General features: G+C 33.1%; 1 protein-coding gene across 1 annotated transcript in view; it reads left to right on the top strand.

Moving 5' to 3' along the window:
- Positions 1–17,920, top strand: part of LOC140674055 (single Ig IL-1-related receptor) — a 144,995-nt gene that overhangs the window by 70,969 nt on the left and 56,106 nt on the right. Inside the window, exon 2 of the mRNA XM_072907388.1 lies at positions 15,192–15,373. Within this exon, the coding sequence (XP_072763489.1) occupies positions 15,192–15,373 (182 nt within the window). The remainder of the gene's footprint in view (positions 1–15,191; positions 15,374–17,920) is intronic.

Here is a 17,920-nt window from a genome sequence, read left to right as displayed (position 1 = left end):
GTGGGACTCAAGGAATTTTTTAAAAATTTCCTTTTTAATAATTTTGCTCTTACTGTAAATTAGAAATATTTATCTCTGTAATTAGTATATCTATCTCTTTAATTAGAAATATCTATATCTATCTCTATTTTATATTATATATACAATGTTCTAACTAAATATTGATTGCAGTACATATTCTTTATTTTAATTTGTAATTATAAAAAATGATACTGTTATCAAAAGTAAAAATTTTCATCTTAACAAAAGTTATTTCATTTTTTTTAGAAATTTAAATGGCTTTGTGTCTTTTCTTCATATATGCGTGTGAAAAATATCAAAAAAAGGGGGAAAAAAAATTGATTTTACAAATTGCAGTAAAAAAATCTTTAAAAAATTCTCTTTAGCTGGAATTTTGAACAAAATATCTAGATCATGAAATTTTCAGGGAATTTTCTTTTTTTTTTTTTTTTACAAAATTAGAGTAGACATCCTGTTCATAAATCTGCTGTTCTATCGATATCTCAATATAAATATTCTTTCTTTTTTTTTTGCAATCGTGACTTCCCCCCTCTCTCTTTCTCTCTCTCTCTCTCTCTCTCTCTCTCTCTCTCTCTCTCTCTCTCTCTCTCGCAGCCATCAAGATGTTCGTGTTTCTCACGCGAGAAAACAAAGCGAAGCGCGTACGCAATTACGGGGACCGGCATCGCGCTCCAATTAGCGACGCCACTTTCCCGTCCACGCCGCGCAATTTACTCCTTTCCCCCTCCTCCACATTCCCGTCCCCTCCTCGCATCCCTTTTCGTGTCGTGACCATCGTGGTGCCGCGTGATTTCTCTTGATCTCGTTTTCCCATCGCGAGAGAGGATTGCACCTGTTCGGTTTCTCTTTCTTTTTTTCTCTCCCTTTCTCTCTCTCTCTCTCTCTCTCTTTCTCTCTCTCTGTGTGTGTGTGATCTCGCAAATGTTCGGTCGAGCGTGCAAATGCACTTCTGAAACTGACAATGAAAAAAAAAAAAGGAGGGGAAAAGTAGCAGGAAACAGAGGAAACCGCGGATTTTTTCGCGAGTTTAATGGCAATGTTTGCGCGCAGCTTCTTGCGCAACCGGAAATTCCGTTTCACCGCGGTTTCCGTGAAATGGGCGTGAAATCGAAAAAATTGCATGTTTCTGTTTGATGATCCTATAGAGAAAAGAGAGGAGATTGGAAAAAGAGATGAAGGGAGAAAAAGAATGGAGGAAAAGGGGGAGAAAATGGAACGACACATAGAATTTTGTTCACAAAGGACAAAATAGAATGGAATGTAAATGGAATGTAATTTACAAAGTGCAGAAAAATATTTTAATAACGCTTCAGAGATTAATCGAAAAACACGGTGTCTTGCAAAATTTGCTAATTATATTTCCATTTCACTGTTGTAAAAAGCGCCTGATATTTGGAAAATTATCACATCCATTGTGTGGATAAATCGATTATCGTTTTTGAGATTTTACTTTGAGTTATTTTCTTTGATAGAATTTCTGGCACCTGCTACATATATTTCAGAAAGCGAAGCGTCGAGAGATTGATTTTTCGACAGTTAAATTTTGGCAATTTGAACGGCACAATCGTGATTCGTCGGAATCGCGAACTCGGACACACAATCGATTCCCTTTTTACCCTTTTTGACATCGCTAATGAGGGCTCGCGCAATTACGAGGTAGATGTCATTAGAGTCCGTGGCAATACTCTTTAATAGCGCTCTCCTTTCCCTTCCTGGAATCCTCGACCATTTCCTTTTGTTCGCTTTTCCGCTCGACTAATGAATTCAACGGCGACACGAAACATGGGTCATCGATCTCGCCTTCACTTTCATAAAATCTCTTAGAAAAAAAAAGTACCTCGTGATAATTAATTAATTTAAACACTATTGAGAGTTTCAATTTAATTTTGGAGACAATGCATAATTTCTCGTTTGATTTTATGGGAAATTAATTTGTATGTGACTTGATTATCATTATTGAGTTAAATTGCGCCGTTGTGCTTCAACCTCTCGTTTTCCCCTGTTTTTTTTCTTTTTTTTATTTCATAATGTAACGAGGAAAAAAAAAGGAAAAGCCTTTGTTCCCTCTCATTTTTCTCGGAATATGCGCACTCACATTTCTCATCTTACTTTCGCAAAGCACTAGGCTAAATAAAGCGAGCCGGCATATTATATAGTTTGCGGGTGAATATCGGCATTTTTTTCAAATCGAATCGATGCGATGTTCCGCGAGATGAGAAAAATGCCACGCGCGATCTATCCGTTTGCCGATATACATATTTATTCGCGGAAGCGAGATGGATTGAGGGGATCCGGTGCAATCTGCCGAGTCCAATTTTTGTGACATGTTAAAAATGTTCCCTACATTTTGTACACGATGATGGACGTAATATCCATTTCCATCATCGGAAATAATTGTTCGCTGAAATTATAACTCTCTCTCTCTCTCTCTCTCTCTCTCTCTCTTTCTCATTTTTTTTCTTCTCTCGAAGAAGAAAGAGTGAGAGAAAGCGAAAGAGAAATGCATCTTCTCTTTTACGAAGAAATAGAGAGAAGAGAGCGGCCATAGTTATATCAGAAGGAAGGGAAGACAAGCGCTTCTAGTTACATATTGCGGGTCGATTTCGAAGCGGTGACCTACCGGACAACCTTCCACTTTTCTCTTCGCGGAATCGATTAAAAAAAGAAGCAACGATGGAAGCGAAAGAGTCACGTGGCGCGAGAGACGATCTGTAACTGTGTATAACCTTTCTTTTCTTGAGCGACCAGCTCGCACGAACAATGTCTGCGATGTTTCTAAAGACGCAGCGAAACTTCCTTCAAGTTTCGTCATAACATCTCTTTTTTAAACTATTTTTACACTCTTAACATCTTTCTTCCTTTGTTCGTATATATTATTATTTTTATTTAAAAAAAAATAATAAATAAAATTTTGTCTCCATTTTTGTCGATATATTCGGATTTACGAGTATTAAATATTGTTTTGCTATAAAAAAAAAATAAAGAATTATATTTGTGAAAATATAATTCTTATTATGAACAATTTTTAATATAATAAAACATGTTTAAAGCACTTTTTTTTAAATATGTATGAACTTTGTGATCGCGTAATAGACGCATAATTTTGCTTTAACGATGTATTTAATATTTGACAATTAAATATTTTATTTATAATCTACAGTGTATAATATTGGTAAAATATTAAAACTGTCAGTTTACTAATCATAGTTATCTTTTTAAAATGCTACCAGCCACATGACACGTGTCATATAAAAGTTTCTATTTGACACTTTAGACTTCTGGCAGATCCAGGTACAAATTGTTTTCGAATTGTAGAACTGGATGGACGCAATTTGCTGCGACTGCAACGATAGGTTTCCGGGAAATCCGTCGACGTCGATGTCGAACGCGATCGATCGCAACTCCGTTGAAATACTGTCCGTGAAATAAAGTTCTCGGGCGACTTGCATGTTATTTGTTGTCCGGTCGAGCCACGAGACGTCGATCGCGACCTTAACCCTTTCGAGGACGAGAACGACTCAATGTGAGACAGGATGAAAATAGAAAGCAAGTTAAAAGTAGAATAAAAGTAGAATTAAAAACGATTTTGAAGAAACAGGCGAAAGAAGAAGGAGAAGGTCCCACCTCGTCGAATTGCGATTATTATATTCTGTATCGAATCTGAGCTTCGATAAATTTAATTTAATCATTTTTAATTCTCTCTTACGTAATTTTTGCGTATTAAGTTATTATCATAAATCATTATTTAATCTTTTGAATTTAGATTGCATTGCCGTAAAAATATTTATTTTAAATTTGACATCTTAAAATTTTTGAATATTATAATTTAAAATTGAATAATTAATTAAAGATTAAAAAAAAATTTTAATCTAATTTTCCTCTAAATATTAAACATAAAATTTTAGCGTCTTTCTCGTGCAATAAAGTATATAACAAAAGGATAGATCGATCAAAGTAAATTGAAGCATTGGCAATTTTCTCTCGCGATTGATAAGCGATTACCGGCTGCGTGCGATTCGCAATAATAGGCGCTTTCTGCGACAATAAAAGAAAGGTCTTATCAAACGCGGTGAACCGCGGACTTGGAAGGGAGGGGAGGGGGAGGCTCGATCGATTCTTTTTCTCTCGCCGCAAAAAGGAAATATTATTTTAATCGTCCTCTCCATCGCCAACTGATATCTCAATAAATAACGGAAAGCGACGGCGATCGGTCGGTGGTCTTTTAGAGTTCGCGGTCTAAATTAATCCTTTAATCCACGAGTTTTCTATTCGAGAATCCTTGAAGAAGAGAAGTGCGATTTTTAATACAACTTTAATGACTTTTTTCTCATCAAATATTTTAACGTCATGTTCAGTTTGATTTAAATCCTTCATTAAAATAATTGTTACATTTTTAGCTGTTTAATCTGGTTTATCTATCTTTCAGTATCCGTTGTTAATCATGGGCTAAAATTTGCAAGGTTAACCAAGAGAAGGTACTACGAGAATTGGTATCGAGTTTCAAGGGGAAAGTTTGAGAACCGCTGTTTTAACCGATAGTACCAGTGCACTTTGTTCTTTGTTACTACATCGAGCGATAAAAACTGACACTCGTCTTTTTCATTGTAATAGTACTCCTTTTATTTTTTTTGTTTTTTTTTTGTTTTGTTTTGCGATTCTATGATAATATCTATTATAATAAAAGTCGATTTTTATCCTTCGTGAATGCGAGATGCGCTTCTTTGAAAATAGCAATATCGCATAAAATATTTATCTCCGAAATGGAATAACTCTTGTAACTTTGCATTATTATTACAGTATCCATATCGAAAAGGTTTTAATGTTATTAATATTAATATTTTATTACGTATTGAAGTGACATCGTTGAATATGACTGTAATATTAATACAATATCCAGTAATTGTTGACCGAGTATTAAGCATAATAATAATATTGTTGTGCGATATTTCCAAATGATAGGAATAATGACGATGATAAAATGTTTCATAAATTATTGAAACAACAGTATACGTATATCAATTAGATATTTTATTATTATTATAATTATTATTTACATATTTAATTCAACGAAAATCCAAGCTGCTGCAAAGCAATTAACTTAAGAAAGAAGAATTGTAAAATTCAAGGATTTTTAACTTTTATAATAAAATATTTTTGTTCGAGACATATACATATATATACATATATAAGCATGGAATGAAACGCTATTCGAATAAAACAATATATTTTGACGATGATAATTTTTACAGGCTCATATCTCTGCCAGACGGTAACGGTAACGATAACGAGAGAGAGAGAGAGAGAGAGAGAGAAAGGAAGATAAATATCCAAGATTGAGATAATGACGCGCGATGAGAATCTTTTTTCACCTCCTTAATCTTCCCCAAATTTAAAGGGCATATCCGGGCAAAAGTAATTGCATGGAAGGCAAGTCGAAGGGTCGAATTAGTATATCGTGGCGCGGGAAAGGTTACGTGAAGATGAAGGGTGGATATGAAGAAGAGGGAGCAATTTTATGGGATATAAGGGGAAAGCCGATGGTTAAATAAATTGGCCTTGTCATGGAAATTGAATTCATGTCGAACTTCCGAAACATCGTCTCGAATTTTTATCATACATGTCTCTGTCGACTGTTATAGACGGAATCACGGGATGTTGAACTCTTTTTTTTTTGTTTTTTTTTTTTTTGTAATAATCTGAAATTAAAGGTTATTATCTTTCTTTTTTTCATTCTTTAATATTAACCCTCTGTTGTTTTTCTTTGCATTGATTCTCAAATTCCGAAAATTATCTTTATACACTTATGTAACAATTTTAGTAAGTAGGAAAATGATGGCTTATCGTGTCAAATAGAAATACAAAAGTTTTATTTTTTTTTTTTTTTAAATTTAAAATTTAAATTTTATATTTAAAATATACACGTAAAAATACTAATTGAAATTTAATAGACTCCAGTGCGAGGTTCGAGGATTAAATATTCATTTTTATTTTTCCATTGATATGATTTGGTTATTGATAATTGCCTCTTGCGTTCTTCATTTATTTATTTTTCGCTTGTTTATCATTTGCTGTTGCTTTGTTTCTCACATTCGTTGTTCTCCACTTGTTCTCCATTTATACATCGTTTCATGTGTATGTACACTTGTTCTCCGTTTGTTTTCAATTTGTTCTCTTTTCATCCGTTCATTCACTTTCCTACGTTTATTTTCGATTTGTCATCATTTATTTTGCACTCATTCTTCATATCTTCCTCATTTATTCTTCATTTGTTTTTCATTTGTCTTCCATTTATTTTTTTATTTATTCAACCCTCCATTTTTTTTCTCTCCGTATTTATTTCATGAAGCCAAATGCGGTTCGTGCGCGGTCAAGGAATAAACGTCGTACGGAATCGATTTTCCCCTCGAAATTTCCTCGAAGCCGACGGATAGATGTCAAGGCGAAATGCAAAGTTTCCACGGAAAGACTTTGTAGCAGACTCGCTTTTGCTGCAAGGAAGCTGCAGTTATCCAAATAGAAATGCACGTACTCTCACGCTGTGGTATTCAAGTCGCTTAGTTTCATGCACATTCACACACACACACACACACACACACATATATACACACGCATATATACGTACACATCCACAGGGTGTGTTCAAAGTGTTCGTTTCCTTTTGAACTCATTTGAAATCGAAATTTTATCGAGATTGCTTTTTAGGAAAAATGCCGTTACAAAGTACACTATAATTTGTTGAACTTTCTTTTTTGTTTTTTTTTTTTTTTTTTTTTTTGACAAGTAATTATGTGTGCTTATTTTCTCTTAAAACTATGAAAATGTCACAAATTTAAATATTTTTCTGTTTGAATCGAAAAATAAGAATCTTGATACTATAAACTGACTTTTCGGTATCGAGTGAAAAGTATAAGCTTCTTGGCACTTACTCATATATATCTATGACGTCTTTTTCAATTTCCGGAATTGAGCGGCCATCGAACTCACGCGAGCCCTCGACTGACCTCATCCCTTCCGGATGTAGTTTTGCCGGATAACTGCCCGGCGGGACATCACAGTTCGTGTCTGTCCCCGGGAAATTTTTCCGGAAGAGAACCTTGCCTTTTCCCGGAACTTTACACACATAACGCACATTACATCGTGTCGCGACATTTTCTGACAACTTTACTCGTTGCTTTCTCGCACTGCAAGCGAGAAATGTGCGATGTAGAACGAGAGTAAGAACGAAGTAAGAACAGTAAAAGCGAGAACGAGGTGTATAAACTGTCGCAGAACAAGTGAAGAACAAAGTAGAGACAAATTAAAATAGAATAATTTAAAAAGTAGAGGCAAATTAAAATAGAAGAATTTAAAAAGTAGAGGCAAATTTAAATAGAATGATTTAATAAAAAGTTTTGATAAGAAAAAACTCGAGAACAAATTGAGAAATAGATCCATTGTGTGTCCTTTTAATTCCGATTTAGAATTGCGCGAAAATAAAGTAAAGTAAGCTTGACATTTCGATATCGACATTAGTATTTATAGATAGTAACTTAGCACGTGGATGTAAATCAAAGTTTCCTTGTCATCGTGCTTCATTTAAGCGCGAAATCAAGTAATTTAATTAATTTGTAAATCCGTATCCGCGATAAATTGACAACAAATGCAGCGACTTTTTTTTTTTTTTTTTTTTTTCTCGATATAGAAGAGTTCATCAAACAAGCTGTTTCTCTCCAGAAGAAATCCTTCTTTCCTCAACTATCGATTTCCTACTTTGCTCGTTATCGCGAAATACGAGTGCTCGGTCCACAAGAAAGTGTCTGAGATTTTCAAAACATGGCTTTTAACGCAACGCAATCCCTTTTTAAAATCGAACGTGAACGCCAATAGTCAAAGTTGGTATTCCCGTATGTTCTCCCGTTTTTTTTTTTTTTCATCGCGTTCACATAAAAAAATAAAAAAAAAAATATCGTAAAATTTCAAATATTTTTTTTCTGAAAACTTTCGTTTGGAAGCTTCCTGGTTCGGAGAGCTTTTCAACAAGATACGACAAATCGGTTCTCCAAAAGCTTAACGTTCATTTATCGAAGCTTTGTCGAATTTGGTTCAATCATATGCATCGTTTGCGAAGTGGTTTTCCCATGGTATATTCTCGTTTATAATCGCGTTCGCGGAATCAGAGACTGCGGCCACCCCGCAGCGCGATAAATTCGTGTCCCCGGTCGGCGTGTGTGGCACCCACTACTAGCTATACTCGGTAATAAAGCAATCGATTCCTCGAGGCCACGTGGCTCGAGTGTTTCCAGGTAAGCCAGCCCGCCGACCGTCGACGAGTTCAGGGAAGTCCTTATGGGAAATCGATATACGCCCGGGATTCTTAATACGCAAATGTCGTCTCGAGATATACACCGGGCCTGCAGTATCGGTCTCTCCTCCCTTCCCTTCCACAGTTTCTGCTTCCTACGCAAAACGAAGGATTTACGATGCTTTTCTTCATTATTGAAAATATTTTGTAATAATGTGTATGAAATATAAAAAGAAAATAATAATATTTTTTTTTTTTATGAAATTATTTCGTATAAATTGAAAATATTTATTTAAACATTAAATAATTGTTTAAATTATGAAAATTTAAATTTTTTAAATATTTAAATATTTCTTCTAGTTGTAAATATTTGTTAACTATGAAAATTATTAATCTTATTTCAATTAAGATTTAAGCGTTTGAAATCTTTGTATAAATGTATATTAATTAGACCGATAAATTTGTACACATTTTCACATGCAAGAATTTATTGTGTAAGTTTAATTTCAAAGTACAACATTCTCTAAATTCTCGAAATTTCAGAAATCCAATTGGAAGCCATCGGCGGTTTGTGGAATAGGTCGTAGAAGGATGAGAGAGTCCTTTCTAGTGGTCATCCTGACACAGCAGGAGAATCCGAAATTAGGAAATCGTCCTTCTGTCGACTCTACAGTTCCGCAGCCGTCCTTTCCCTCTGTTACCCCTTCCTTTTCGCAAGCCCTGCGCCAGTTTCTCATTCTCTATCCCGCAGCCACGAAACGGACAAATGGCGGTTGCCTACTTTGGCAAGGACGAAGGATTCGTCCGAACCCCGGGGCGAATCACCGTTCACCGCGGATCGTTGGTCCAAAAGATCCGTTTCACAATCCGGACGTTCGATCTTCCGCCGGAAATAGCGCTTCTTTTATTTCCGCGATTAAACGAGATTAATTCGTGGTGTCTGCAGGTGTTAGCAACCGGGAGGATAAGTCCTTTTATAGATTCTACGATCTCGTACTTTTGTTCATTAGGGAATTTTACCCGATAAATTGCCGATAAAACTAGAACGAAAAAGAAAATATTACGCTGTCGAGTCTGTAATTTTTTTCTCATTGGAAGCTATTTATTTAATTATCGTAATAATTATTATTTGTTTAAAAATTTTATTACACCACTTTTCATTCCTTATTTTATCGATTTTATTTTTATTTTAATTTTTTCTCTGTTAATTATTAAAGTTTTAATATTTTTCTTTAATTATATTTAAAGTTTTTTTTAAAAATGTAATCAATGTTTCATATCAAATTGTTATTTTCAAGTTTTATGTATTTTTCTCTGTATTTGATTTTTATTTTTATTCAATTTTTTAAATTATATACAACATTTTAGATGAGAGATATAAAATTGTTAATTATTAAAGTTTTAATATTTTTCTTTATTAATTATATTTAAAGTTTTTTTTTTTTACCTAATCAATGTTTCATCAAATTGTTATTTCCAAGTTTTATATATTTTTCTCTGTATTTTATTTTGATTTTTATTTAGTCTTTTTAATTATATACAACATTTTAGATGAGAGATATATAACTTTAAAATCTTTTACATTTCAACAATTTAGAATTAGACCATTTTTATTTATTATCTCCTTTGTTTGAGATCCGACTGACAAAAGATTGATATTTCTCGCAATTTGCATCCGAAGGATTTATGTTTCACCTTTATAAACTTGTAATATTAGATTGAAATTCGGTGACATTTAGTCAATGCGTGAGCGTTAAATATAGAAGCGGGCGTGCTTTAATTAGCGTGCAAATCCGCCGAAATCCGAGAGGTAGATGCGAAATTCATGCCTCGTCGGCGCATCCTACCTGCCCGGCACTGTTCTCGTTTCCCTAATGAAAGTAAATCTGACGCCACGAAGCTTAATGCAAACGATCTATTCGTGGGTTTAACTGATCGGCGATACAACGTCACGATATCGTGCGACATTTAATTCTCTAGAAATACTTTCCACTCAGAATTTAACTTTGATTCATTGTAATTAATCTTTTCCAACTCTCTGTTTCCCTATTTTTTTACTCTTACACTATATCGTTAATGGTCCCTTTTTCACTTAAAAAACAAGGAAGAAAGAAAAAGATTACTCCCTCGTCGATTCTGAAAATTATTTACGATTGCACTCGAAGAAACTCAATTCGTTCTATTTGCAATTAAATTGGAAAATATCTTCTAGAAGTATTTTCTCTTTCTATTTGCTATTAATTCGATTATCTACAATTATTCTTTGCTATATTTGAGACCTGGCTGCTTCGTCAAATATACATACGTTGTATGTTATATTTATTTCTCTAACTAATAATCAATGGTAATAATGAAGACATTTCCTTTTACAACTTATTTATTTACGAGCGATTCCATAAATCTTTTAATTGTGCTTTGTGTGTAATTTTTACGTTTACTGATACTTCCTATAATTAATATAATAGACAAGTTAATTGATAACAAAGATATTTCCTTTAAGCAGTAACCGTGACAGATTTAATTAATTCGCCAATTACCTACAGCATTTCAACGAACTACATTTTTCTCCCTTTATTCTTAGAAAAAGAATTAATCCTCTCCATACTTCCTTTCGGTTATTTGACCCGTGACCGAGTCGATTAACTCGTCAATTATCTCTCATCCGTACGGCGAGGAGAGAGAGAGAGAGAGAGAGAGAGAGAGAGAGAGAGAGAGAGAGAGGGGAGATTCCGAAAATAATTCACGCTCGTGCTCTTAAGAACTCGACTCGACTCGCGTCTCGCGCGTTCGCTTTTGCGAATCGCCAATCGACTCGTTTCAAGATGCTGTTTGAATTGTTAGCACGCCGTCCGTTTTGCTCGATGGTTAATTTATGTAATCCATAATTTGCGATTTGGTGCGTTTCGCTCGCCCGACTAAATACATCAGGCCAAATTAACGAGCCGCGTTTATGCGATTTATCTCGACGGCCGGGAGGTTTATGAATTATACGGCGAGTGTATTTTCGGCGCGTAAAATTTCCATGCCTCATTAAAATGCTTTTGCGCAAATCGAGTGTCCGTCGCGAAACTCAGATTATCAGAGAGTTAGTGAAAATTATAAGCGAATCTTTGTTAAAACGTTTTCGTACCTGACTATATGAGGTACGGTCGTTATGAACGGTTGATTTATTTATGGCGAATTTATCGGTGAATTAACTCGTAACTCTGTGAATCATGAATCTAAATTATCGTAAAGTCTCGGTTTGTTTCGCTAAAAGATTGAACTTTTGTCTCGGTTTGGTGTAAATAAATAATTAAACACGCAGACTTTGGTTGATTGTTTCTTTTTTTTTTTTTTTTTATTTTTATTATCCGCGGTAGAACAAAGGATAACAGGCAATTATATTGTAACAATGAGTTAGCTGGCGAAAAAATTGGGTACCGTTTCGAGAGTTACGATCAAACGAATAGAGCTGTTTGTGATTTTCATGCGACGAGGATAACGAGCAATTATTCAACAAACAAACGTCCGTCGTACGCGATTTTGTATGCGGCATTTTTTTTATGTTAAAATACAAATGTAAGATATATCTATGTCATAAGTATTATGCAAATACTATAAAATGACAGAGATTTAAATGAAGCTATATTATATTTTTGGAGATTAAAAATAAATGGAATGTTCAATTAAATTTTATATTAAACATGATATTTTAAAAACATAAAAAACAGGAAATACGTAATACTACGTAGATGCATAAATACTATTAAAACTTTAAATAAATCAAGACTAAATCGAGTTAATTTATTTAGTAGTTTTGTTATTTTTTTATTGTTTTTTTATTCTCTTTGTAGCTATACCTCCGTCTTTAATTATTCTTTTGATTGAGAAAAGTTAGTGACACCAAAATTTTCATTTAAACTTGAATCTATTATCTCTTTTAATGTAATTACTGTTTAATTAACTTTCAATCGCTGTTTGATTGTATTAATTTCCTCTTCTATTACGATTTGTTTAGATTGTAAATTCTATTAATGTTTTTATTAAAATTTTAGTAAAATTGTTTGTTTACTTATTATTGATAATGAATTGTTAATTAATTCCTCAAATGGTTTTATAACACGAGAAGAGAAGTCAGCAATTATTCAACAAATACAGCAGACAAATATTCATCGAAATAAAATTGACGTTAATTACGCGAACCCCAACCATGTTTCAGGCTATTAAGGACAGTCAGTGATCCCTGAACATTTTCAGAATGCGCTCCATATTGGAACTGGGGTTTAATTTAAACCGAGTATAATTCGCGATCCGATAACAGCACGCGCATACGAGCACAATAATAATTAAACGGTTATTTTTGTAAATCGCCCTGCGATTATAACCGAACGCTTCAGCGATTCTCATTTTGAAAACTCTCGATTAAATCCTTTTTTCCTTCTATAAGTATATATATATTTTTCGATTAATAAAATTCATTCACAACCATTTTTATTCTGTTATTTTAAGATGAACACACAATTTTGGAAAAATTACCTTAAAATTTGAAATAAAAAATTTAATGTATAAAATTTTGAATTTATGATAAGAATCTACAGTTGATGTAATTTTTACATTTAAATTAGAAGTTACAAATTTGAGAATTTCAAGTCATTTCAATATTTTTCCGTCATGATACCCCTTTGCAACTTTCTCTCATTTACGTCTTCAATTTTAAGCTCTTCTGTACACATTTCTGATAAAATATTTGTACTTTAATTTATCTTCCTCAAAATTCAAGAATCTCATCCTGTTTTCATATACTGAGCATCTTTCGATCTTTGCGTCCCGCAAGTCCTAAACTTTGTTCATGTCCTCAGATACTCGAATGTTTCGGTGTCTTTATTAGTCTTCGAAAGTTCGCCACGTAGCGGAATCTTCGTTAGAATCCGAACCAGTTCGGAATTATCCTGGCAAAAAGAGACGAGCGGTCGCGAATGAGCGGATAGAAAGGGGGATGGGGAAGATAGCTCTCTTTATTAAAAATTCTTATTCAAAGTACGCTCGTAACAGAAGCTCGTAAAAGAAGTCCTGCCGATGCAAGAAGAGCTTTAATAAAGGAATTCTTAATGGCAGCGGTGAGATTGCTGATCGTCTCTTCTGTAGTTGCTTTAGAAACGAAAAAGACGAATTGTTCGACTTATTAAAAATTTTTTGTTTACAACGTTACAACGATGGAAAAGTAGCGAAAATTGTCACCTAAAAGTTTTATGAAACACCATGGATTAAAGATTTTCTTACGCAAAGACGGAGACCAAAAAATTGTCACGTGGCAACAAAATAACTTTATTAAAAGCTTATTGTCCAAGCAATTCTGACAGCTAAAACATATGAGAATTTGAAAAATTTAGCGGAAAAGTATATAAGTATTGGAGTAATTTTAATTCTAAAAGTTGACGAATTCAGTGTCTAAGATTTATTATCTGACACTCGTGTGTTAATTAATTTGACATAGATCGCGGATATGAAGATTATAGAATACAGAATAAAATTATCTTGTTTGTCCTCGGAAAATTAGGAAATGAGATTCTTTTTGCGCTGCTACATTCGGAAAAGGCAGGAATAAAGGTTTCTAAGATTGCGAGCAGCCTAAGTTTGCCAAGATCCACGCGCGGGTATCTCTTTGATCCGTCAGTAAAACGAAAGTGAATTTGCCTAGTGCACTAGAAACTGAATTACGTGGAGAGGTTTTCTTTCCCCTTTCGCGAGAGCGCCGTCGATTTCTTGATCCTTGTGCGAGGTACAAAAGAAGGCTTGCTCTCTCGTAAGAGGATCGTTCACGGAGTAGGAATTAAAAATACAATTCTCGCAAAAAAAATAGGGACAAAAATAGAGAAAAATAATGTTTATTACGAGAAAAGATCTCGCGCGTTTGTTACAAAGTAAAATAATCGTAAAATAAAATATTTATTGTGAGAAAAAAAGGGCATAACAATAAATAATAATTAATGTAATAATGTAATTATCTTAACAACTGCATTATTATGTTATACTATTATATTAATATTTTATTATGTACATACTTATTTATACGTGAACGTATATTATTATTATATATCATTGTGCTAGACTGTATAATTATATGATGATTAAACTATTCTGACTCTGTTGTAATAAATATTTTATTTATATTAATGATATAATAGTGCAGTATCATAATAGAGAGACACAGTGCAGCAACAACGATAAATTAACGAAGTCATTGTGGCGGCAGTATAGAACGGACGATTTATTTTCGCGAACGGTTCAATGCTCCTGATTCTTCCCTTACTTCGAGTGTTTGTCGAGGAGCGCTCGTTCCCTCGGCTTTTATCTTTACGGCGGAACGAATGCTCTCAAGAACAACCATCGATATTCTCGTCCCGGAAATATCGGACTTGTTCTTAAGTGCGACGTGTTTCACGACGATTGGTCGCGATAATTTATCGTTTTTCATGAAAAATATTCCAATTTCCCTTTTTTATTGTTTTTAAAAATCCCTATAAATGAGCTTTCTCTCTCTCTCTCTCGTTTCCCCCAAAAACTACAAGAAAATAGAGATAAGATTTCTCATAATAAAAAAACCTATTAAACTTACAATTAGTTGTAAGCTATTAAAAGCTTATAACTCTCTCGTAAGAGAAGAAATATATTTTTAATACCATATATTTTTGAACGAAAAAAAAACAAGACTGAAAAAGAAGATAAAATATTTAAAAATACTATATTTTAAATAAAATTTCATAATAAATGTATCCTTTCTTTTGCATATCCGATGTCGAATAAATGTTATTTTTAATATACATATATATATATATATATATATATATATTTCTCGAAAATAAAGCTCGCTTATTCGTAATACATTTAAATTACTTTTTTGTCATAGGTACAAGGATAACAGGGCGTATCCTTGGCCGGGCGGAGAAAGCCACTTTATTCTGTATCCCGAGAGCGCGAATCAAACGATCTACACGCAGGAGATGAGAGCCTCGGATGCGGGACGATACTCCTGTCAGGCACGTAACGACACAACTACTTTGGAAGGCGACATCACTCTCGCCGTACTCGGTAAGTAGGATATTCTGGAATAAAGCTGATGGGATTCATGCATCAGCTTTATATTAAAAGCTCAAAAGACATCTTCATCGTGTCTCTATTCGACGTTTAATAACAAGATGCTGCATGTAATGATAACAAGGTAAAAGGCGAATGATATTAAGATTGAGATTGGAACTTTTTTAATAGAATATTATATATTATATATAATGTATAAATATTCTATATTATTAAATATTATATACACACTTATAATACATAAAAAATATTTTTTATAACTCTATTATTAATTTATACGTTTGTACACGTTTGTGATTATAACTGTATTAATTAAACAATTAATATGCGATGATGTTAAGATTATTTACTTGATATAACAAAAACATTATATTAATTTAATTTATACAATTTATAATATAAATATCTTTATGTCAAATTTATTTCTTTAAACCTTTTATATTATCTATTATCTATTATATCGAGACATTTTATTCGCTTTAAAAATTTAATAGAATAAAGACGAGGAAGCAATTAAATTTTTCTAAACATTCGCAATAACAAAAAGAATGCATCAATCGAAAAGTCGTGCTCGTTCCATTCGATCTGTTTGTTGTCGCAGCGAGAAAAATAAAAAATTTGATTTTACGAAAGAGACTCGCCTTTGAAGCTATTCAAGCTTTCATTCAAAATAAAAGCGAGGATATGGAAGGGGACAAATGCTCGATCAGGGAACGAGAGTTGTCACAAAAAAAAAAAAAAAAAAAAAAAGTTGCAAAACGTCAATCGCTGACGCTGACAAAACGGTATTCGCTTTCGATATCGACGTCAAAGAATCTCGTCATGATACTGTCATGTACCGAGATCCTGTAGAACAGGATGCAAGATCCTGTGGCGATTTTCTCTTTCTAGATTTTTTAACATATCGAATTTTTTTTATCATATAGAATGTTTTTTTATTCTGAATAATATTTTATGAAATTTATTTTTATTACAGAATATAAAAATTTGGATAAAAATCTTTGAAAAAATATAGATATTATATATATGTATGTATATATAGGTATATATATTTATTTAATCGTACTTTGTGAATGCGAGTGGTATTTATTTATTTAACCGTTTTTATCACACGTTTTATATCATATTTTTTATTATTTAAAGCAAAGATATTTTTTTTATAAATATAAACTATGTGACTAAAAATAAATATAAAAATTATAATAATAACTGTAATACATTAATTATTCTGAAAATATAGCGAGCATAATAATTAGATATAATAAGAATAATTACAAAAGACTTAGGAACAAGATACTTAGAAGTGCAATATAATATTTTCAAATTTTATTCTCAAAACATGCGCACATCTATCTTATTTGCGTTTTGAGCGAAAAGCATCTTTCGCTTATTAGATGAATCGAATAACTTCTTCTTGCGAAAGTCATCGTTGCGGACATCCCCGACACGAGATAACTCGAGATAACAGAGCTGGGATGTATCGAGCGTCCGCAAACGTTATCGACCCGGAATTTCAATTAAAGTCTGCCGCTGTCGGATCTGATCGGTTCCGGACAGGCAGTCGCTTTTCCGGCACGAGCTTTTGGTCTCGGTGGAAAACTGAATAAAAGTGTTGTGCGCGATCCACCTCGATTTTTATGATGCCGTAGCCATTGTTTTCCAGCTGGAAACATGAATCATATTTCGACGTTGTCAAATTTTTCGACTTTAATAAAAAAAAATAAAAAGAAATACATTATTATTATTATTATTATTTATTATTTCATATTTATTGAAGAAACAATTTAATTAATTTCGTAATATTAATTGTTTGATACATTTTTTAATCGATTTATTTAGCTTTTGCCATTGATGTTCATAATAAAATAAACATCATACATTTTTATTTTATATAAAATATATATGAATAATAATACACTTTTATTAAATTATTAAATGTAAATATAAATTAAATTATTAAATATAAAAATAAATGTAATATTATATATTTATGTTTTTATTATAAATATAAAATTTAAATTTTGCACTATTATTTTAAAAAATAATATAATGTAATTAAATAAAAAATAAATAATATATTATACATATAATGTAATAATGAAAATAACAACTCTAAAATTACTTATTTTTTTTTTCTGTAAAAAATAAGAAGATTAAATTTTCTCGAACGACATAATCGCGGAGAGAATCGTCATGGTGGCCCGTTAGGATTCAGTCGGATCGCGCCGTTTTTGGAAAATTCACCGAAATGTCTTTTCGGACGATGAGAGTGAGTTTAATATTCATCGAGGGAGCGACCGCGCTTCCGGCCGTCTACGGTTCCTAAACCCCTCGATTTAGCGCGCATTCGTGCTGCGCTCTCTTCCTCGTTCTGTCTGTCGATATAACCGACTCCCAGTTCGCCCCGCAATTTGCCGGAAGTCGTTCGAGGGAATTCCAAGCCGACGACGGTTAACTCCTTTCCGCACACGTTAAACGTTCCTTCGCTGCTGAATCCTTTATCTTCCAGCTCTATCTGCCGCCAAAATGCTTTTTGGTTAT

The sequence above is a fragment of the Anoplolepis gracilipes genome, chromosome 15 (genome assembly GCF_047496725.1).
Source record: "Anoplolepis gracilipes chromosome 15, ASM4749672v1, whole genome shotgun sequence".
Classification (NCBI taxonomy): Eukaryota; Metazoa; Arthropoda; class Insecta; order Hymenoptera; family Formicidae; genus Anoplolepis; species Anoplolepis gracilipes.
The sequence above is the reverse complement of the archived record's forward strand: the minus strand, read 5'-3'. Positions and strand labels throughout refer to the sequence as shown.